The sequence below is a fragment of the Miniopterus natalensis genome, chromosome 5 (assembly GCF_054644295.1).
Source record: "Miniopterus natalensis isolate mMinNat1 chromosome 5, mMinNat1.hap1, whole genome shotgun sequence".
Taxonomy (NCBI): Eukaryota; Metazoa; Chordata; class Mammalia; order Chiroptera; family Miniopteridae; genus Miniopterus; species Miniopterus natalensis.
The window spans coordinates 35,680,890-35,704,492 of record NC_142085.1 but is presented as its reverse complement, the minus strand read 5'-3'; the positions used below and the strand labels follow the sequence as shown (position 1 = coordinate 35,704,492).

General features: G+C 38.4%; 1 protein-coding gene across 1 annotated transcript in view; it reads left to right on the top strand.

Moving 5' to 3' along the window:
- Positions 1-23,603, top strand: part of FILIP1 (filamin A interacting protein 1) — a 162,019-nt gene that overhangs the window by 92,939 nt on the left and 45,477 nt on the right. Inside the window, exon 3 of the mRNA XM_016207372.2 lies at positions 20,779-20,952. Coding sequence (XP_016062858.2) covers positions 20,779-20,952 — 174 coding nt within the window. The remainder of the gene's footprint in view (positions 1-20,778; positions 20,953-23,603) is intronic.

Sequence of the window (23,603 nt, the reverse complement as noted above, 5' to 3'; positions counted from 1 at the left end):
GATCAAAATATTAAGACAAGACACACACACACACAAAGAATGTGTGTGTGTTTGTTGACATCTGTATAAAATAAATACATAAAGCAATTAGGAAAAAATCCACTTTAAATTTTTAATAGAATTAGCCCTGGGGAGTGGAATTTGGGGGAGATGTGACTGCACCTTCACCTTTTTTTAATGTTGATTTTATAAGATTGATTTTTTAAATACTCAACATTTATTACATTTATAATTTAAAATTTTTTAAATTTCTAGAGTAGATATAAAGAGATAATTTACCCAACAAAATTAATCCTAGAGAGTGCAGTTTAAACAAGTTTGTGGAGAATCAAGGCAGCAGAAGAGGCCATAAATAGCAATTCCTTTTGGAGGAGGTGGGCAATATTTTTATGCATATTCAAATCTAGTTGCTCCTTTATGTTAGATAAGATATTGCAATTTCCATCAGACTTGAGAAGGTTGGAAGATTTCCAGGATTATACCTTACCACTCACCTAGTGAAGAGCAGGGCTAGAACTCAAGTGCGCTGATTCCATCACAGCCCCTCCACTACTTTATGGCATCCGCAGTGTTGATCATTCCCCATCCAGCCCCAGTTTTAAAGAGACAAGTAATAACTCATTAACATAACCTTGAAATCCAGCAGAGTGGAGAGTGACACTTTCTGATGAATTGGCTAATTTGCTTTAGACCTATATAGAGCCATAGGTGAAAATTCTCAAAATCTAGAGCCTCTATTCCGGCAATTCCTTATATCTTTGTGAAGTTTAAATATATTCATGTTTTAGACTTTTGTTACTGGTAGACTGAAGCTTTTCACCTTGTAGATAGTTTAACATGGTTAGCCTGGGTTGAGATCTCATTTCTCTGGCTGCAGATTCACAAGATCCCCCAAAGAGTCTATTCAGTAATTGTGATGCATTCCTGTAGCATTTAAGACTAAGCCCTAAAAGCTCTGCTTTGTGTACTTGATCTGTAGCGACCTTTAGAGTTCGCTACCCATTGAAGCGAAGGTCTTCCTTGTGAAATCATAGAATAGTGCCCCAGTTCACTTTCTGTTACTTGATATCACTGAACAACACTACCATTATCAGTGTCTGAGAGAAAAAAAGATATGGTGCCCTGTCTCTTTAAAAGTTTAAGAATAGCAAGCACAGTAGAGTTAATTCTTTTGGGGGCTGTGCCTTGAGAATTTTCTGGCTCCGAATCAAGCTACAGATAATTAATTATGTCAGTGAAAAGCTCCGACGGCCTGTTCTCTTCAGAGAAAAGTGACATCATCCATAGAATTCTCTGGCAATAAAGAAGAACAAAGCTGTGAGTGCAGGAAATAACAGACAGATGTCCATGAGTGAATATTTTATCTACTTCAAAGTGTATTGCAAGGAGTCATGCTCTAGGGCTGTCTTCCAGCAGCGGTGGCTTGGCAAGGGGTCTTGGAGAGTCGGAGAAGTAAGTTTACAGGACTGGGTTCACCGCCTCACATGCTCTGGCCTGAAGGTAGAAGCGCAGCATTTTTAGGGAAGTTACTAAAGAGATGACACTGCTCAAAAAATGTTGGCAAGATCCCGGCAAGCCGATCAAGCTATTTAGTGCGGGGAAATTGGATCAGATGGTGGCGGTACCATTTGTGGATGAATGTCAGTACAGGAAATATAACCCAGCGAATTTCATTCCAGGACCTTCCCTTGCTTTGTGCTTATGTCATATTTTCACAGAAAACTGTTACTGACCCCCACAGCAATTGCTAATGGAAAGAATAAATATTTTGAAGTCACATAACTATGTTTCTTATGAGTCATGTGACCTTGGGCAAGCTATTTAATTTCTTTGAGCCTTCATTTTTTTTTTTTTTAATTTGTAAAATGGAATTAAGAGAAATAAAAGATAATACCTCAGAAAAGAATTTTGTTCACACTAGGTTGCAATGTAAGTATTGGTTGTTACTAAATCCAACCCTGTCCTTCCCGGAAAATATGTTAGCTTCATGTATTACATATATAGAATCAGACGTAGTAGTTGGAATAGATATTTACCTATATAAGCAATTTTAGGCATGAAAGAAAGATCAGTGCTTCAAAATTTCAGGTTATCAGAGGACCAGAAATTCTACTATGAGAGATGTATCACTCTAAGTTGAAACTACCCATCCTAGAACTTTCTTTTTAAAACTATTTTATCTGATTTTCAAAGCAAAACCAGTTCAGCAAAGATTATTTAGAACATGTATTCTCAATGAGAGTGCTATTGTTCTCAACTGGGTAAAAACTAGTTCTTAGATGGGGTTAAAGAAATTTTAGATGTTACAATGGTTTGTGGCCCTCAAAAAGACCACAGCACATAAACAGATATACAGTATATCTGAGGTATTAAAATTGCACTAGGGGAGCCATTAGGAAAAACATATCTAAAAAGTCTCCTTAGGAAAATAAAACTGAAAAAGTTGAAGAAACATAATTGCAAGCACAGTGTACATACAGATTTCAATATGTATTTATTATAAGCATTTCCCACATCATTGAACATCCTTTGAAATATAATTTTTAAAGCCTATAAAATATTTTATCCTATGGAAATATTATATTTTACTAAAATATTTCCTTACTGCTGAATATTTTGTTTGTTTCTAATTTTTTACTGTTATAAACAACATTGCAATGAACATATTTGTGTACCAATCTTTGTTCTTCCTGTTAAACTTCTCAACTAAAAGGTATGAATATTTTAAAGGTCTCTTATGTGCATCTGTTGCCAAATTGTTTTCCAGAGTTCATATGACTTCCCAACAAAATTATGAGAATTCTCATTAGTCAAATTCTCACTTGTAGTAATTGTTATAGTTCTAAAATATGTCTTGACTTAGGGATGAGCAGTGGTACCTCATCATTGCTTTAATTTACATTTCTTTAGTTGTTAATTAAGTTGAACTATTTCCTGATGAACATGTCATATATCAGTGAATTGTCTTATTTATACCTTTTGTATACATTTTTTTATTGAGCCTTAGTGTTTTTCTTATTATTATTTGTTTTTAAATATGTCTTTACTGATCTCAGAGAGAGGAAGGGAGAGGGAGAGAGAGAGATAGAAATATCAATGATGAGAGAGTCATGGATCAGCTGCCTCCTGCACGCCCCCACTGGGGATCGAGCTCGAAACTTGAGGATGTGCCCTGACCGGGAATCGAACCATGATCTCCTGGATCCTAGGTCGATGCTCAACCACTGAGCCATGCGGCCAGGTAGAGTTTTTCTTATTGATATACATAAACTTTCATAATTGAGGATAGTTGCCCTATATCTGTCATAGTTGTTAAAAATATTTCCACTTTTTTTGCTATTTAATTGGCTATGATAGCATTTTTACTTGTAGAAGCTCTAATCTTTTTCGTCATTCCAGAGAAAGTGTTTACTTTATCCAGAATTCAGATATCCATCCATGTGTATTCATTCATTCATTCATTCATTCATTCATTCATTCATTCATTCATTCATTCGTCTCTAAACAGAAAAACACATAAAATGAGGTTATGTATTGATTTGTTGGTGAAAATGTCATGACGAGAGGCTTGAGGGAACTTTATTTCTCCCAGGAGCAATGATTCACTGTCCTTGAATTCAGTGTTTTTGGTAACTTTACAGAAAATAACTACTGCAGATAATGAGAATCAACTGCATTTCATTTCTATTTGTTCCTCATATACAATGAAGAATCTGAATCATGGGGAGATTTGACAATAATTTCATGAACAATGATTCAGTGTTTTCTAATTCAGTGTTTTTGGTAACTTTACAGGAAATAACTACTGTAAATAATGAGAATCAACTGTACTTCATTTCTATTTGTTCCTAATATACAATAAGGAAACTGAATCATGGGGAGATTTGATAAGAATTTCATGAACATTGATGAAAGTAATAAGCCAATATCTTTTGGAATCTAAGCTTTCTCTAGTGGAAGGTAGGAAGTAGATATTTAAAAAGCTGTTCTCCTCAGAGGAGAAATTGTAAGTGCTTAGAGAAAGGGAAACACAGGAAACTGACATTGGTTAAGTAGAATACATACACACAGCACAGATGCACTTTATTCATACATTTAACAGATGTTCATCAAGTACCTACTTGTGTCGGTCACTATGGTAGGGTCTAGGGACACAGAAGAGAACAAGAGGCCTCTGCCTTCACTGAGCTCTCAGGGAGGAAATGGGCAATTGTAATGACAAAGCGGTGAGTACAGTAATTAGGGAAGCATCGAGCATCAGAAATGGCAGTTGAATAAATGTTATGCCCATTCTCAAATTGCAGAGCATCAAATAGCTCCTAACCACTGGATGTAGGTACCAATGCCCATGAGATTTTCTTGTCTAAAAATTTTTTGAATGTGCCGAATCTCTGATCCAATGCAATGAAAAAGAAAAATAACTGTAGAAGTGAATGTAATCAACTACATTTTCTCTTTGAAAGTGTAGATTAGGCGTTTCAAATTGTGATGGGGCACTAGAAGGCCAAATACAGCTCATAAAAAGCAGTTGGCAAATAACAAATAGTGTAGAAGTTTTATGGCTTTTCAGGGATCTCCTTTCTTTAAATAAATAAATAAATAAATAAATAAATAAATAAATAAATAAATAAATAAATAAATATTCCAAGTAGAAACACTGAAGCACTGATAGAGATTTTATTAAACATCAAAGACATAATTTTAAAAAATTATCAAATCTATTTTTTGTACTTATTTTTATTTTATTTTCCTAAATCAAAGGGCTTGACTTTGATTGCACCTTCATTGATAGGCAATGCCTGCTTTCCGCATGAGTGCCAGCACAAGCTGTGCTATCTAACGTTGTTCTTATTGATGCTAGGTTTTAAATAGAATACTCAGAAAAATTTAGAGGAAAAAAAAAAGGTAAGTCATTTCTGTTGCAATATAATCTTTTGACAGTGGTGATGAAGAAACAAGAGACTCTAGAGGAAACAAATTCTCGAATTAGAGAGGGAGCTGCTCCTTCAAATCACATCAACAAATTGTGCAGGAGGCTCAGAAGCACAGGGCGAGCCAACGCGGGTTGCCAGTTGTCTGTCAGGTTTATGGCATAAGAATCTCAGATGTCGTTAGGAGTGGTTTGAGCAGTCACAGAATACTGAGAGCGAGAGTGACGAGAAAAGCCTTAGCCTTTGGCTTGCTGGTTCAGTTTGTGGGAAGGCTTTTGGTTATGTTGTCCAGTAGATCCAGCAATTCCACATCAGCCAATTCACTCTTATGAGAAAAGAGGAAATTGACTTTATCGGGCATCTACAGCATTCCAAGAGCTATTTTAGTCGCGTCACATATATTTCATTCTCATGCGGGTGGGGAAACTGAAGTTCAGAGCTAACTGGCCGAAGATCACATAGCTATAGTAAAAGGGCAGAGTCATAATTTGTCTGTTTGATTCTCAAAGGGCAGGGTAACTAACATTTGCCAGGTAACTTTAGACATTAGCTCATGTAAAACCTGTAAGGTAGCTACTGCTGTGCCCATTTCACGGATAAAGAAACTGAGTTCAGAGAAGCTAACTTGTTCAAAGCCATACTAGCAGTAGCGCTGATGCATGTTTCTAACTCAAGATTCCCAAGCATGTGCTCTTTCTACCACATTGCATTCTCTTGAGTAGGAGTGAAAATAAGCAAAAAAACTAGCTCTAAGTTTACATCAGAAACGTGTTTAAAGAGAAAGATAAAAAGCAGTGGGTTAAGGAACCACATAACAATATGCATCTTCACTACACCAGAATAATTGATACTTAGATGACCACCATGAGTTCTCAAAAAAACATGAACTTATGTACATTATATTTTGTATGAGGGGAGGGACTTTATAATTCATTTCAGGGTGTTCTTATTATCAAACCTTTACAATGAAAAAGCTTTAGTGTGTACAGTGCTAACCCTTGATTACTTACAGAAGTAAATATCCAGTATTACATTCCCTGTAAGTTAATAATGGCTGAGCTTTTCTTGGATTTTTGTTCAAAACATTAAACTCTACTTGTTCTAAGTTGGCCAAATGCATGTTATAAATATAGAACTCACTTAGGTCAGGGGCTGAATTGAACACTCCAAAACCCACAACAAATCCAAAGGAACTCAATGTCATGTGAGTCAAATAAAGGAACTCAGTGTCATGTGAGTCAAATAAACCTCATGTACAATTTTATCTAGACAATGTAGTCTTATCTTGTTTGATTGAAATATTTTCTCTTTTGAAAAAGTATTACTCATATTTTTCAGCCCTTACCAGTCAGAGGCTAAAAATAAAATCAAAGAAACTAAGCTATCTTTTTTCTCTCCTGCCTCTGCCCCACCTGCTCTGAGGGAATAGGCTAGAAGCCCTCACAGGATGACCCACATATGTTCACTGGGCGACCACTTGGCATTTGGCATTTTGCCCTTTTTCCCACTGCGGCCCAGGGTGGTCATGCGGCGGCCCCTGGAAGGGCCTGCTGGAAGCTCGGCCAGCACTGTGCTTGCTCTTCGGTTTATGCCAGTTACGTCTGCTCGAGGGCTGCTCGGACTGGGGTCTACCCTGAGAGTGTGATACAGGACACAGGGACAGCTGCCCCTTCCTGCCTTCCCCCGTTCCTGAGGCTCGACGGCGTGAATTCTGATTCACCAATTCCTCTAGTTACTCGGTGAGTCCTTTCAGGCAGCCCCTTGCGCTGGGACTCAGGCACGGGCCTCGGGGTTGGGCTGGAGGGGAGTCTGAGTGACAGGCACTGTGCTGCACTCAGCCTCGCCCTTCCCCTCTGGCCCTGCTCCGTTGTCCTCCCACCAGCACCGTGCCCTTCCTCCTCTGCGATGAGCTCTTTCTCAGGAAGAGCCTTGATTCCTCGCGCAAATGGCCCTGTGGCAGGGCCAGGCTGCCAGTCACTCCTCCGGACAGGATTACATCGGGAGGGTTTCACTCAAGCTTGAAAAGGAACTTTTAGAAACCATCTGAAAGGGAGACAATCATAGGCAAAAGCAAGGATGTGAAGAACATTTAGCTTAATAAGCAGAGTTGTGTATACCAGAGACGTCTGTGCCCGGAGAGATGTCTGGTACCAGATCTGCTACAGATGCTTTATCTGTCCTGGATCTCGTCTGGCTGGTTTATGTGGATGGGATTAAATTCATGGACCTGGATAAACAACCGCAGTGAGAAAGTAATCACCTAGTTGTGCCTTAGCAAGGGCTCCTCTCATGTTTTAAGGAATTCAGCTTCTCAGCTGGTTCACAGAAAGCTAGACTCTAACTGCTGGACCTGGTTACATATAGGGGTGGGAAATTTAAGGGCTCTGCCCAAGGTCTTTATTAGCCTAGAACAAAAAGGTTGTAGTCTTTTGGAATTTAAGAAATTATACAATGTAAAATCATAGCACTGCATGGGGGAACCTATGACCTTATCTAATTTCTAATCCAGGACACAGCAGCTGTCGTACTATTAATATCCCAATATGTGTAAAAAAGAAAAATGAAGAAAAGCACATAAGTAATGAAAATGTGTTTAAATCCATGACTGACTGTGTCTTTCAGCTAACTAACCACAAGAAAAATATGACTTCACTTTTTTTTTTCTAATCCTCACCAGGGATATTTTTTCCATTGCTTTCCAGAGAGAGTAAAAGGGAAAGAGAGAGATGTGAGAGAGACACATCGATTGGTTGCCTCCTGCACGTGCCCTGACTGGGGCAGGGATCGAGTCTGCAACTGAGGCACATGCCCTTGGCTGAAATCGAACCCAGGCCCCTTCAGTATGCGGGCCGATGCTCTAACCACCGAGCAAACCCAGCTAGGGCTGATTGCACTTTTATAATTTATTACATGGAATTCTTTTTGTTTTTTTAAGTGATAATCTCTAGGCAAAAGATTGAGGATGATTTTTATTTTCTTTCTTTATTGGAATTTTTTTGGGTGTGAACAAAGTACTTTTAACTTAAAAAATATATATGGTAAAATATACCTAAGATTTAACATTTTAACCATTTTTAAGTGTACAGTTCACTTACATTAAATGCATCCACCTTGTTGTGCAACATCACCACCATCCAGCTCCAGAATCTTTCATTCTGCAAACCTGAAATTCTGTACCCATTAAACAACAATTCTACCTGTCTTTCTCCCCTACCCCTGAAAACCACCATTTGACTTCCTATCTCTATGAATTTAACTCTTCTAAGTATGTTGTATTAGTGGAATCATGTAGCAGCTGTCCTTTTGTGACTACCATATTTCCCTTAGCATCGTTATTTTCCAGGTTCACCCATGTGGTAGCGTGTCAGCATTTCCTTCCTTTTTAAATGCAAAATAACATTGCATTGTGTGTGTACCATATTTTGTTTATCCATTCATCTGTCAATGGATACTTGAGTTGTTTCCCCCTTTTGGCTGTTTGAAGAATGCTGCTATGAACATGAGTGTATCTGCTTTCAATTCTTTTGGGTAGGTACCCAGAAGTGGAATTGCTCAGCCATATGGTAACCTATTTTTAACTCTTTGCGGAACCACCATACTGTTTTCCATACTGGCTAAACTATTTTACATTTTCACCAGCAGTACACAAGCATTCCAGTTTCTCTACAACCTTGCCAATACTTATTTTCTGTTTTTTGAATGATAGCCATGCTAGTGAGTGTGAAGTGAAAACTTACTGTGCTTTATATTTGCATTTCCCTAATGATTAGTGATCTGGAGTATCTTTTCATGTGCTTGTTGGCCATTTATATATCTTCTTAGGAGAAATGTCTATTTAAGGCCTTTGCCCACTTTTTAATTAGGTTGTTTTTGTTGCTGAGTAGTATGCATTCTTTATATAGTCTATATATATATATATATATATATATATATATATATATATATATATATATATATATATATGATTTGTAAACATTTTCTCCCATTCTGTGGTTGGCTTTTCACTCCATTGTTTGTGTTCTTTGATAAAGAGAAGTTTTAAATTTGAATGTAGTTCAGTTTATCTATTTTTTCTTTTGTTGTCTGTACTTTTGGTGTCATATGTAAGAAATCATTGCTAAATCCAGTGTCATGAAGTTTTTCCCTTATGTTTTCTTCTAAGCATTTTAGCTTTTACATTTAGGCCTTTGATTCATTTTGAGTATTTGTATATGGTATATGGTAAGAATTCAGTTTCATTTTTTTGCATGTGGATATCCCATTTTCCCAATATCATTTGTTGAAAAGACTGTCCTCTTCCCATTGAATAGTCTTGGCATCCTTATCGAAAATCATTTGACTACCTATGCTAGAGTTTAATTATGGGCTCAATAATCTATTCTACTGGCCTCTATGTCTGTATCTATGCCAGTACCACACTGTTTAAATTATTGTAGTTTTGTGGTAAGTTTTGAAATGAGAAGTGTGAGGCCTCCAACTTTGTTCTTTTATGAGATTGTTTTGGCTCTTTAGAGTCCCTTGAAATTTCATGTGCATTTTAGGATGGATTTTTCTATTTCTATAAAAAAAACACACCATTGGGATTTTGAGGAATTTTACTTTTAAAAATTCAAACATCATAGTGATAATAAAAGCAAGTTTTAACATGAGAAATAGCATTTGTTCGTGATATTTTAATAAAAGATTTCTTTTAGATGATTTTCAATCTGAAGTGCTAGAAATGAACAAGCTGTATAGGGACTATTAAGCTACTATTGACTACATAGTTGTGGAGAGAAATTTCTCCAGAGAAACCAAAAGACACATTTTTAGCTTCAATGGTCCTTTAAACTAACTATGCCTAAATCTTCTCCTTGTATGTTGTTGTGTTATTAATCATGTTAAATCTGTTTTCTAAAATTCTGGAGGAAAAATGGGTTTCATTTCTATAGTAATAGCTATTACCATCATAAATTACATAGCTTTTATTTCTTGTGATACATTTATAATTTCATATTTACCTAACTTGGATAAATAGTATAACTCAATTTGTCTGAGATTTAAAGATACTCTATTTTCTGTTCCAGCATTCTGGAATGAGCTGTCTTTTCCTTATTCAGTTTACATATTTACTTTTGGAATAAACTTAAGAAGAACAAAGTGACTCCTAAATTGTAGACAAGAATGTCAGATGAAAGAGTAGAAGTTAACAAAATGTAATTGTTTAGCTCTTTTAAACAAGGCTAAGCAGTTAAGATTGTTAAATTTTCAGTGCTGGTTTATGCCTCTTTGACTTCACATCACTTATTTCACTTCTCTTTATTTCAACAAATATTTGCTGAGTGCCTATCATGTGGGCAGACGCTCTTAGTAAACGCTGTAGACACAGCCCTCCCTGTCCTCAAAGCAGCTCACAGCCTAATAAAGAAATAGACAAGTAAACTAATAAATCACTTTATTTAAACAGATACAGAACATTGAGTAGAGTTCCCAGAATGGGAAAGCATTCGCAAAATGGGCATGCATTTGTCTCCCAGGATTATCTTTTCTAGGATTCCTTGGCTCACTGCAGCAATAAGACCATATTTAGGTAGTTAACTAAATGATACAAAGGAGTGATAGTGTTTAGGAGCTGTGACGTTCTGGTTCTTCCATAAGCATAGAAAGAGATTTATTCTTTCCTCAAAAATGCTTCTACCATTTAAGGGCAGCAGCTGTTTGCAGGGAATTATCTTGCTCGAGGTGTGCAGTGTCAGAAGGTAGGGGCAGGCTTATCAAACTTCCCACCTAGACGTGCTCCCTCTCAGCCTAGGTGACTGGACCACCATACTGCGGGTCACGGTGGCATCATCTAAGAATTTGTCCCAAGCTATCTGCCTCAAGCAAATGTTTTTTAAATCTTGCGTTTTCCCCTAAACATTCAAGTGAATACTAAAAGTGTATTAATGTTTAGAAAGAGGGTTTTTTTGTTGTTGTTGTTAACTCTCACCTGAGGATATTTTTGTCCATTGCTTTTTAGAGAGAGTGGAAAAGAGAGAGGGAGAAGGAGAGAGAGAGAGAGGAGAGAAAGAGAGAAACATTGATGTGAGAGAGACACATCTATTGTTTGCCTCCAGCATGTACCCCGACTAGGGCCAGGGATCAAACCTGCAGCCTAGGTATGTGCTCTTGACCGGGAATTGAACCCGTGACCCCTCAGTGTGGTGACTGATGCTCTAACCACTGAGCGACACTGGCCAGGGCTAGAAAGAGTTTTAAACTACTACCCACCCCAAGTCTTTAAGTAATATTCATGCTTCAGGAGGATGCACCATGTTTAACTCAAGGCTCCAAGGCTCATTTTGATTCCACCCTGTCCTCCCAGAATTATGCACATACTCATTTTAGAAATGTGGGGAAAGCTATGTCACATGGGTATAAGAACTCAGCATTCTTTCCTACTCACTTTGGGTTTTTCCCCCAAATAAAAAAAAAATCCCACAAGTTTGGAAAACAGTTAAAATTGTCACCAGGCATAATCATGATTAATGGCATTTTGCCTTTGAAGAAAGCTGTTTTGGAAACACTGTCAATGAAACTCAGTTCCTGAGCACACTAAGCCCACTATGGCTGCCCTGCTAGATGCCAGGACATTCTGGAATACCTGCTCTTCTGTCCACTTGGTGTTTGTCTTAAGATGACCAATTCATCCCAGTTTGCCTGGGACTGTTCTGATTTTCAAAAGCCCCATTTTATGGGTCCCCGCTCTTAGTCCCAGGCAAACTGGGACAGTTGGTCACCATTGTTTGCCCAGAACTGGCAAACACTTCCAACAGTTTCCAGGGACCCTTCTGGTTTAAATGACTGGTCTAAAGTGACTGTGATTCCTTGGTGAAGAAGGATCAGTGGAACTGATAAAACAGTGAAAACACGAGCAGCTCTGGGGCAAGGAAGTCTCCTGGAGTCACATAACCCTGACGGGAACCTTGAGCTAGCGCAGCAAATGTTCTAAGCGCTTATGGTGGTGAATTGGTTTATCTGTCCTATAGCAATGGTTTCTAAGCGTGACTGTGCTTTGCAACCACCTGCAGAGATATTTTAAATCTCAGTTCCTGGGCTGCACCAACAGACCTGCTGATTCAGAATTTCTACATTTTTAATACCACCCAAATCTGATTATGTCAGTGCCCTGCTTCTTAAAAATGCTAAGGCTGCTTGCTGTTCCATGATAAAATGCAGACTCACGGCCCGGTTTGCATGGCTTTTCATGTGTTGCCCATTGGTATCACTTTAGCTTCATGTTGGCCTTTGCCTAGTCTTCTCTTGGCCAAGAACACTCTCATCCTAACTACTTCTCTATTTCTCTGGCTCAAGTACTTGTGAGATTCTGGGTCACTTCCTCCACAAAGCCTCCTTTGTTAGCTCAATTTCAAGTCAAGTATTATTCTAATGAAGTTCTTAGCTCCCTGTAACTCCTCCATCCTAAGGTTTATCATGTTATATTGTAAATGTCTTTCAAATGTTTGCCGATATCCCTGTAGACTTGAATCTCTGAGGATGAAATTATATGTCCAATACTGAATACAATGCATTGCACATTGTCAAGGTCCACAAATATTTATTGAATGAATGATTGGATTTAGCCCTCTTTTGAACTATGCCACCTGTGTGGGCTCCACCTGTTCTGTGTCTTATCCTGTCCCTCCATCCCTAACTCTCAGCAAACCTCAGTCACCCTTCCCTGACTTTATAAGATGAAGCACACTCACCTTTGGCCCTGGCTTTGCAGAGTAGCTCTTTGCTGCCCTCACATGTTTTGAATCAGCTCCTTATGCAGTTAGTTGAGACACCACCTTGCTCCACCTGGTCCAGTTTCAGTTCTACAGGACACCTTTGCTCTTGGCCTCCATATGCCTTCCTTGGCACAAAGAGGAACCATGTAGAAGAGAAGAGAAGAGAAGGATGTGATGCCTCTATGTCTGTTTCTATACCCTTACCCTTATCTCATACTTACTCCCCTCCATCATCAGGACTAAATAAATTGAACATTATTATTATGTCTCTTCTCCTTTGACCCCCTTTCCTCTCCCTTTTCTAGAGTCCTCTTAAAGTATTCTTCCCTTTGGGTCTCTTCGCAAATATTTAAATATAGTGGTCTACTTAGCAGCTCCCCAGGATCCTAGAACTTTAACCATTTGCTTCTGATAAAGCTTCTGTGTGAAAAATAGTAATGTTTAAAGACAGGAACTTTCTTACATTTTTAATTCTTTTATACAAAAATTAACAAGGTTTTCAAAATAGAGATGTCAAGTGGTTTTGTCCCCAAAATGTAGGCTCTTATTTACATAGAATGAATCATGCATCTTTAAAGTGGTGTAAAAATTTGCTGTGATCGTGATAGTCATCATTTTTTAAAATAATTTTTTATTTTTCAGTTACAGTTGACATACAATATTATATTAGTTCCAAGTGTACATCCCAGTGACCAGACACCATACAACTCTCCCTGCACCCATCTGACACCACACATAGTTACCAGAACATCACTGACAACATTCCCTATGCTGTACTTTACATCTCCATGACTATTCTGTAACAACCAATTTGTACTTCTTAATCCCTTCACCTTTTTCACTCATCCCCCAACACCCCTTCCATCCAGCAACCATCAAAATACTCTCTGTATCTATGAGTCTGTTTCTGTACTGTTTCTTTGTTTATTTTTGTGTGTTTTCTGTTGTTTGTTTTTTAAGATTCATTTGTTGATAGATATGTATTTATTGCCATTTTATTGTTCATATTTTTTATATATATATTTTCCTCTTCTTAAAGAAGACCCTTTAACATTTCATGTAATATTGGTTTGATAGTGATGAACTCCTTTAGCTTTTCCTTGTCTGGGAAGCTCTTTATATGTCCTTTGATTCTAAGTGGAAGCTTTGCTGGGTAGAGTAATCTTGGTTGTAGGTCCTTATTTTTCATCACTTTAAATATTTCTTGCCAATCCCTCTGGTCTGCAAAGTTTCTACTGAGAAATCAGCCGACAGTCTTATGGAAGCTTCCTTATAAGTAACTAACTGCTTTTCTCTTGCTACTTTTAAGATTCTCTCTTTGTCTTTAACCTTTGGCATTTTATTTACTATGTGGCTTGGTGTGGGCCTCTTTGGGTTTGTCTTGTTTGAGGCTCTGGCCTTCCTGGACTTGTGTGTCTATTTACTTCACCAGGTAATGGAAGTTTTCTGGCACTATTTTTTCAAATAGGTTTTCAATTTCTTGCTCCCTCTCTTCTCCTTCTGTATCCCCATGATGAGAATGTTGTAAACAGGGGCTCCTTAGACTATCTTCATTTTTTTGGATTCTTTTTCTTTTTGCTGTCTTGATTGGGTGTTTTGCTTCTTTGTATTCCAGATGTTTTGATTCTAGGCTTCATCCACTGTACTGTTGATTCCCTGTGAATTATTCTTCATTTTAGTGTAACCTTCATTTCTGACTAGTTCTTCTTTATGGCTTCCATGTCATTTTTCATGCTGTTGCACTTCTCACTGAGTTTCTTGAGCATCCTTATAACCATTGTCTTGAACTCTGTATCTGTTAGTTTGCTTGCCTCCATTTCATTTAGTTTTTTTCCTGGAAATTTCTCCTGTTCTTTCATTTGGTACCTGTTTTTTTGTCTCTGCATTTTTGCTGTTCCCCTATGTTTGTTTCAATGTATTGCTATATCTCCTGGACTTGGTAGAGTGGCCTTGCACAATAGGTGTCCTGTAGGGCCCAGTGACCCAGCCTCCCTAGTCGCTGGAGCTGGGTTCTCCAGGTGCATGCCCTCACCCTTGTGTGGGTTCTGTGCACTGTCCTGTTGTAGTTGAGACTTTATTGCTGTTGGCATCACTGGGAAGGAATAGTGGAGGAGCTGCTGTGCAAGAGCCAACCCTACAGAGCAGGACTTGCTTCAGTGAGACTTTGGTGTTCAGAGAGTCCACTCCTTGAGCGTATAACTTGTGGAGGTGGTAGGATTATAATCTGGCATGGTCTGAAGCTGTCCACCAGGTGCCCTAGCTCTGGGGCCTCGCAAGAGGTGCAAGGTCACCCACCACCTGTGCCCTGCCTAGGGCCACCCGACACAAGCTACAGAGAGTTCTGTAGATGGCTGCTACTTGTGCTGGGCTTGGAGGTGCCCAGGAGAGGTCATACTGTGAACCAAGGCCAGATGCCACTAGTGCCAAGCCTGGGGTCACTTAGCAAGAGATGCACAGGGGCCGGCTGCTGCTTGTTTGCGATATTTTAGGAAAGTCTGAAATATGAGGTGAGAGAGGACATTTGTGTGGAAAAGCTACTGGAAATGGCTTGGGTGGGCCCACATCTTGGGTGGTATTCGGTCTCATGGTATCACCAGGGTGGGGCAAACAATAAGAGCCAGGCTGATGGAGACTCAGATTTGGTGCTTCATGCTGACTCTGTATGTATGAGGGTGGGCCTCAGAAAAGAAGCAGTGGCCTCTTCTAACACTTTTGTCTGACAGAAAGCTGCTCCCCCCACCTCTCACCCTGATGCCAGACAATTCAGTTCCTCCCCATATGTCCTTGGTTCCTGTCAAGCTGCTGCCCCCAAATTGGATCTCAGGCAGAGTGAGTTAGAGTAAGTCCATGTGTGGGCCCTTTAGGAGGAACTGCCTGGGACTTCAGCAGCCCTCCATCTCCCTCAGCCATAATCCCTGCTGGTTTTTAAAAATTTTATTTTACTTTATTGATTTTTGAGAGAGAGAGAGAGAGAAACATTGATTTGTTGTTCCACTTATTGATGCATTAATTTATTGATTCTTTTATGTGCCCTGACCAGGGATTGAACCTCACAACCTTTGCATATTGGGACAATGCTCGAACCAACTGAGCTATATGGCCAGGGCTGCTTGCTGGTTTTTATAGCCAGAAAGGACTGGAATCTTGTGCTGGGAGGCCTGGTGTGGGAGCTGGGATCCCTCACTTCTTGGAGGATCTCCACAGCAGAGATATCCCTCCCAATTTTTATCTGCCACACTGGGTGTGGGACCAGCCTGTTCTGTGTCTCCACCCCTCCTACCAGTCTTGATGTAGCTGCTTCTTTAATTCCCTAGTTGTAGGACTTTCATTCAGTCAGATTTCAGGCGGTTCTGAATGATGGTTGTTCTGTAGTTTAGTTGTAATTTTGATGTGGTTGTGGGAGGACTCCAGTACTGTTTTTACCTTTGCTGCCATCTTGACTGGAGGTCCAGTCATCTTTATTAGCCTATTGATTAAATAGGTACCACAATATTAATGATTGATTTACTATATTAAACTATTTTAATTAGCAGTAATTTATAGCAACACTTATTTTCCTTCCATTGTTATTATTATTATCACAATTAAAAAGCTTTAGTAAGTTCATGGTGAATAATGTGGTTCTAAATATAACGCACAGTGTTACACCACCATAGCATCTTTTTCTTTGGTAATTAGTGTCTACGGTTGTTAAACTAAGAATGAAATATGAAGTATATGTAGCAGTAGCATATCACAATACAGTCCAAGCATAAACCAAGCATAAGCACATTTTTAGGGAGAGAAGAAATAGGTGTTTCACATCAGTTGAAAAGAAAGAAGCTGTTTTCTTCAAATAGAATAGGAAGATTTGGTCAAGAAGATAAATACCAACAACATTTACATATTTTTAAACTAAATGGCTTAAACTTTTAAACTGAAATAACTACCTATTTACAGTTTTAAAAGCTCATTATTTACATTATCTTGTTAGAGCTTTGCTTTGTCCCTGTGATATAGAGGGGTTGGTGTCCATACATTATAGACAAAGAAACTGAGTCAGGGAGAGTAAATAGCTTTTGGAAAGAGGGTGTTCTGACTTAAAAATTCCTTTTTGAAAAAATGTTAAGGGCAAATTGTGAAATGTCTACATTATTAAAACTATATCAGTCTTAAACATTATATTTTGTTAGGGAAAAATATATCTTATAAAATTTCTTTTTGCCCCAGGCAGCAAAAAGGCTTCTAATGATGGGGACCTAATAGAAACTAAATTGTTACTGTTGACTTGGCACCTATTGTGGGCCAAGTTCTATACTAGGTATTTTATATATTGATATTTTATTTTATCCTAACAACAATTGAATAAGAAAGTTATTATAATCCTATTTCACAGACAATAAAATTAGGTCAAAGCAATGTTAGCAACTTGTTCAAATCACATGCACAGCTGGGATTGGAAACAAATTCTGAGTTTCCTCAAAGCTGGGCTCACTTTATTATTCCATGCTGTAAATATTATTTCCATGTTAATTCAAATTTTTATTTGTCTGATAGCTTTATTTAATTTCCTCTATGCTCAGATCATGTATGTTTATGCTAACTAGCAGTATACTTTATGCACTCAAGATTATTTGATTTACATTTGAGAGTCATTCTCTAATTACTTCAATGCACAATTAGAGATAAACATTTTTTCAGAGATGTCATTTGTGGAAATGCCATATGGAAATAGTTCTGCTGTGATTTCTCCAGCTGTCTAGTCAGGATATGACTAATCAGAATCAATATTAGGTGGGAAAACCCATCATCTTTACACAGCAATGTTTTCAGGACACTTACCCAGGTCAGTGACTGTTTTATCTGAGGCATTACTGCTGTGTTTGAAATAATTATAAAAGGAATCAAGACAATGTCAAAGACAGAGTATAGAATAATCATTTGGGTAAGTTTGGCTTTACATTCTTCTTTGTGCTAAACCCCAGAGACACTCTCATAGGCTTGTTATAACTAGAGTGAAGGCAGCTTTCTCAGCATTTGGTACCTCAAAAAGAGAGAACTTTCTATTGCATTATTTACCTCTGTTTCATTTATATGAAATAGGAATGATGAAGCATTTCTCCTTTCTTTATAAAGTAAAACTTTGTTTCTCTCTATAAAATTGATTTCATGTTCACTGTAGAAAATTTAGAAAATACATATAAGCAAGAGAGAGAGAGCGAGCAGCCCTAGTCTCAATATAATATTTTAGTGTCCATCTTTTAAGCAATTGCCTTTTGGTCTTTCTGTTTCTCCCCCCCTAAATTACCCAAGTATATATATGATTGAGTCTATTTTCTAAGCTTCAGTAATAATTTTTTTCCTGAATATTTTGAATTCTGTTTTTATTTTGTTTCTTTCTTAGACATCTACTGTAATCTGTTTTAGAGAGCAGGAGAGCAGAAAACTTGAAATATTTACATTTCATGATGAATCCAAATCTCATTTTATTATGCAAAAGACAGTACATTCTGTGTCTGCCCTACAAGTCTTTGTATTTCACACATTAAAATGTGAGCTTTAGAATACAGCTTTTACTTCATCTAATTAATATATTTTTAAAATATTTTCAATTACAGTTGACATTCAATTTTATATTAGTTTCGGGTGTACAGCATACTGGTTAAACATTTATATAACTTATGAAATGATCCCCCAATAGGTCTAGTACTCATCTGACACTATACATAGTTACTACAATATTATTGACTAAATTTCCTGTGCTGTACTTTACATCCCCTTGACTATTTTGTAACTGCCAACTTGCACTTCTTAATCCCTTCACCTTTTTCACTCAGCCCTGTAACCCACTTCATCTGATTTGAAGATGGAAAAGAGACAGTCGTTTGTTATTGAGACTTCTAGGTCACCCATCTTCCAATGTCACCATTTTTTACACTTCCAAATGAGATTCCAAATTTTCCTTTCTGTCATTCCATAAATTCACAGTTCCTATGTTCCCTTCCCTTCCCTTCCCTTCCCTTCCCTTCCCTTCCCTTCCCTTCCCTTCCCTTCCCTTCCCTTCCCTTCCCTTCCCTTCCCTTCCCTTCCCTTCCCTTCCCTTCCCTTCCCTTCCCTTCTTCCCTCTTTTTTTATTTTAAGACAACTTGTTTTCCTTCGACTTTGGCCAAAGCAAAGGTTGGCCTTGGGTGTGAGGAGTAAGGTGGTGACACCTTTCTAAGAAAGTAAAAGGAAATATGCTCAAAGATGGGAAATGAACTGAAATGGGAAGTTTAGATTAGATAATACCAAGAATTTGTACTCAGTATGGTTGGTAGGTCTCTAAACTGATTAGTGTGGGACAATACTCTTAACTCTGGAATCACTTGAAGAGCTTTAAAAAGCACCAATGCTTAGCTCCTTCTTTTAAAGATTTGAATGTAATTGGATGGCCTAGGCATTGGAATTTTTTAAAGTTCCCCAGGTGATTCCACTGCAGTCAGGTTTGAGAACTATTATTTTAGAAGATGCTATATAGATTCACCTGTGCGATAAACATAGGAGCACTTCCTGTCTGAAGACCAATAACAATAAACATACCTGAGGCTCCCTCAGTACAGGGCCACCATATGTAGATATGGGGTTATGCCTTGCACAAAGGAGCCTGGCAGAGGCGATAAATAGGGGATGGAATACAGCCCACCCTTTGCTCATGAGCCAGCTGCACTCTGACTCTGGGCTATATCTCCTGGCACCTTTTCTTACTTGTACAAAGACACTGCACAGCCTCGTCTGACACCGCATCTGTGTTTATGTCCTTTCACACTACGTGGAGACACATTGCCTTTCCATTGAACTATTTCTGACTTTAACTTTCTCACTAATTCCAAACCACTAGGTTCTTCAAAATTAACATTTTCCATTTTTGTCTTGAAACGAGCGCATTATATGTGGCAGAAACAACATGGGAAAATCTGCAAATTCCAGTCCATTGACGTTTCTGTAATAAATTAGTCTTTAGCCATCTGGAATTAGATTATTTTGGAGACTATGAATTAGCAATAAAAGTGAGAAACCTTAAGAAAGACCAACTTTATAATGGTGCTATCTCAGGGCTAACTAGTTAGCTCCCACGTTTAGAACACCATAATAATAAGCCAGGTTTATCATTTCAAACCCATAGTTAACAGCACAGGGAGAAACTCTATTCCTTTGTCACAGACTGAACACTGTTGCCAACCAGTTTATTCTTTAGTATAAGTTAAAACAAAGTCAGTATACTTTATACTTATCACCATTACTAGAAAAACAAGTGTATGACCAGATGGGTGTACATTTAGCAAATGTCAGCTTTATTATAACTAGAGAGATAATCACTACTAACCAGTAGAAAGTACATCCAGATGTATTTGCATTATGTGATGGGGACCATAGTCAATATGATATAAAACCTATAATTATGTGGTTTTCTCAAGAACTTCAACAAGATGCTAAAGTTTTGCTAAGAAAGCAAAAGAACAACTCTGATGCCACCAACCTGACTCATCTGATTTGCAGTCTGCATGTTAAAGGGGTTAAATTTCACCTTCAGTGTGAATACATTAGCATGAAAAGCCCAGTCTAGCAACATGTGAATTCCCAACCATGTGTTTCTGTGAGAAATAAATCACTTGATGGGAAACACTAGTACAGGCTGTTTCTGTTAATTACACATGGATTTATAACTAGAATGGGAAGAGCAGGGTTTTATTTTAAACCAGATTTGAACGCTACACTGCGCATATATGGAAAACTAGAAAACTTTAAATTGTCACTGACCTTATCTGCACTGAAAGGGAGTAAGTGTCCCAGGATCAGTCCTACCCCCTCTTAGAATCATTGCTACTTAGAAAAAGCAATTTTTATGTAGTTAATATTAGCACAAATCCTTTGCTGCCTGCCTGCTTCCTAGCAACCTGAAGCAGAGTATCTGCTTGCCAATCTGCTTTCGGTAAAAATTAAGAACAGAAGACCCAGCGAATTTGCCAATCACCCTGAAGAGGTGGGGGATGTATTCAGCAAGCTCCGTGCTGATTTCGCGAGCCTAGCCTGTGATTTATGTTGCCAACCATCTGACTCTGCTGCACTTTCTATCACAGGCCAGGGAAGATGTGATCCACATGCTGAAGACGGAGAAAACCAAGCCCGAGGTCCTAGAGGCTCACTACGGGTCTGCGGAGCCGGAGAAAGTGCTGCGGGTCCTGCACCGGGACGCCATCCTAGCCCAGGAGAAATCCATAGGAGAGGATGTCTATGAGAAACCAATTTCAGAGGTAAAGACATGACACCAGCGCTCCCCTCCGAAGGGAACCTCAGAGTGACTGCTTCACATCCTTGCATTTTACATGCTTTAACATTTTTTTTCAAAGGCAACATTTTTATGATACACTAACATAGAATTAAGCTGTAATTAAATAGCTCATGAATTATTGTGGATACATTTCAATGATAAGAATTTTAGAAGCATTTCCTTGCGTATACTTAAAGCCTGGGATATATTTCTCATGTGATTATGATAGTTACATGCTCTTGCAGTCTGTTATCTTGCATTTCTCTAAGAGTTTATGTGTGTAAAATTTGAAGGGCTTATCGGTTTCAGCACTGAGCTGTCAGGATTATTATCAAATTGGTAACCTAAAATCAAATTGATCTTATTATTGATACTTATGGTGACAAAGCCACTGTACTTTGTTATCTTGCATCTTAGTAATTCTGTGATAATTAAAATGATCTCATGTGAGTAGCTAAAATACAGTGGTGAAGGCAAAATCCCAATGAAATGCCCAAGGCAATTCTTTAAGATGAAATGAGATCTAATAGGGACTATTGACTCAGTAATCACAATTTGTTGAGTAATTATAATTTATTGAGTAATAACAACTTTTTGGGTAATTAATAACAATTTATTAATTACCCATGATGCTACATGTTAAAAATACTCTCACATTGTAGTAAAAGTTTGGTGCTGAATTAGGGAACCAGCTGATGGATCTAGCCATATTGACTCTTCAGGATTCATGTAAAAAATCCATATATGTGAAATTAGTATCATAAGTGAAAAAGAATACAGAAATTTAAAGTCTGAAGCAGTTTATTATAATCTAACTTTTAACTTAGTCAAGTCTTTGCATAGCTCAGTTTGACAGATCTCAGACAAGATCTGCTTTAGACAGTATTCACAACAGATTGATGGTCTTATAATTTTCTATTTTCTGCAACAAGGATAAACTGAAGCTCTGTTCTCATCTTTTCCTAAAATGCTAAGAGATGATTACATGATATGATGCAGTCAACAGGCTGGCTCCACTTTCATTTTTGAGATCCATGGTTGCTGGCTGTGTGTGGCCTTGGTCATGTCATTTCAACTCTTTAAGCCTCAATTTCCTGATCTGTCAGGTGGGAGAAACAACAGTGTACCTATAATAGAATTGTGGGGATTAAATGAAGCAATGCCTGTAAAGCTCTTCACATCATGTCTGATACATGCCAGGTACTCAACAAATATAAGCATTGGTATTTACTTGGATTTGAAGGTGGTAATTGCTCACACCCTTGGAGGGATTTGAGGAGTAAAAGACATATAGAGGTCAAAACATCAGTTTTATGTTATTATTATAATCACCTGAATTGGAGAACTCAGCTCAGATAAATGGTATCATTTGAACTTCCTAATTCTTTTCTCCCAAATTAGAGCTTGGAATGAATGACCCTCAAAGGAGAGGTAGGTCTGCAGAGTACACACATTTACCCAGAACCACTCCCTCCAGTGCGCTGAGTTTTACAGACAGTACACAAAGAGAGGAGTTTCTAACCTATCATCAGAAGGTAGACCTCACACAAATGCTCCTGCCTTGTGGACAGAAGAGCAGAACAGAAAACACCCACCTTGTGGGTTGTCTTTTTGGGACTAGCTAAGCTGGGCATAACTCTTGGTTCCTTTGTCTCCTCAACTCAACAAGCTGAAGAGTTGTTCTTCCCTTGGGGAGGAGTGTCCTAGAGAAAAGGACAGGAGCTTCTTTTCCCAATACTGACAAAATGGTGAAGTCTTGTTTTGTGAGAGAAATAGAATGCTAGAAGGGGAAAAGATTTATCTCTCACCATCTACAGATTTTTGGTCTCCAAAACTTTTGGGTTTAACAATCAAGTCCATATTACCCAGGGGCAACTTCATGAGGCAAAAATCCCTGTTCCATTAGCCTCCTGGGACCATGAGCAGGTAGTCTAGCTCTTAAGTGTTCCTAGAAGCCATACTACACCTCAAGCCAAAAAATTGCTGCTCACTCAAATATCCATACTAAATTAGGCCCAGCTCGGCTACTCAATAGATCTTACTGGTTATGTCACCAGTGCTGGGGGACAGGCTGAGCTAGTGTAGGTGGGGAGAAGATTGCCCACAGAAACCCCAGCAACTACTCCAGTGCCCTAGCCCCAGGACTGTAGCTGCTTCAGAGACCTGCATGGATAGAACATATTAAAGCTAAGGCCCACCTCCTGTCCAGGCTGCCCCAGAACACTTAATATCAATATGTGCTGTTTTTTCTCCAGATGCCCTTAATATGTCTGTCTATCTGGATATTTCATTCAACTATCAAATTAATAAAGCTCCCACCTCCTCCTCCAGAGTTCCTACAAAAGTCTGGCAGATGACTTCAAGTATTTAGCTTTGTGATTGGTATAAGTAAATAAATGACCTCACCAGGCTTTCTATACTTTCCCTCCTAGACTTTGGAGAAACTACTTGAGAGAGAGTTTGGGTCTATAGAACATCATGCAGCATCTTGTGGCAGCCAGAGTAAAAAACAAGAAATGAAAAGGTTGAGCTGCTCATTTTCAGTTCCCTATTCCCAATACAACCTTCAAACTCTCTTTCCTTAGTGAGGAGTGGGGGAGGGTGTGAAGAACTAGGCAGAAGCTGCTCTTTCAA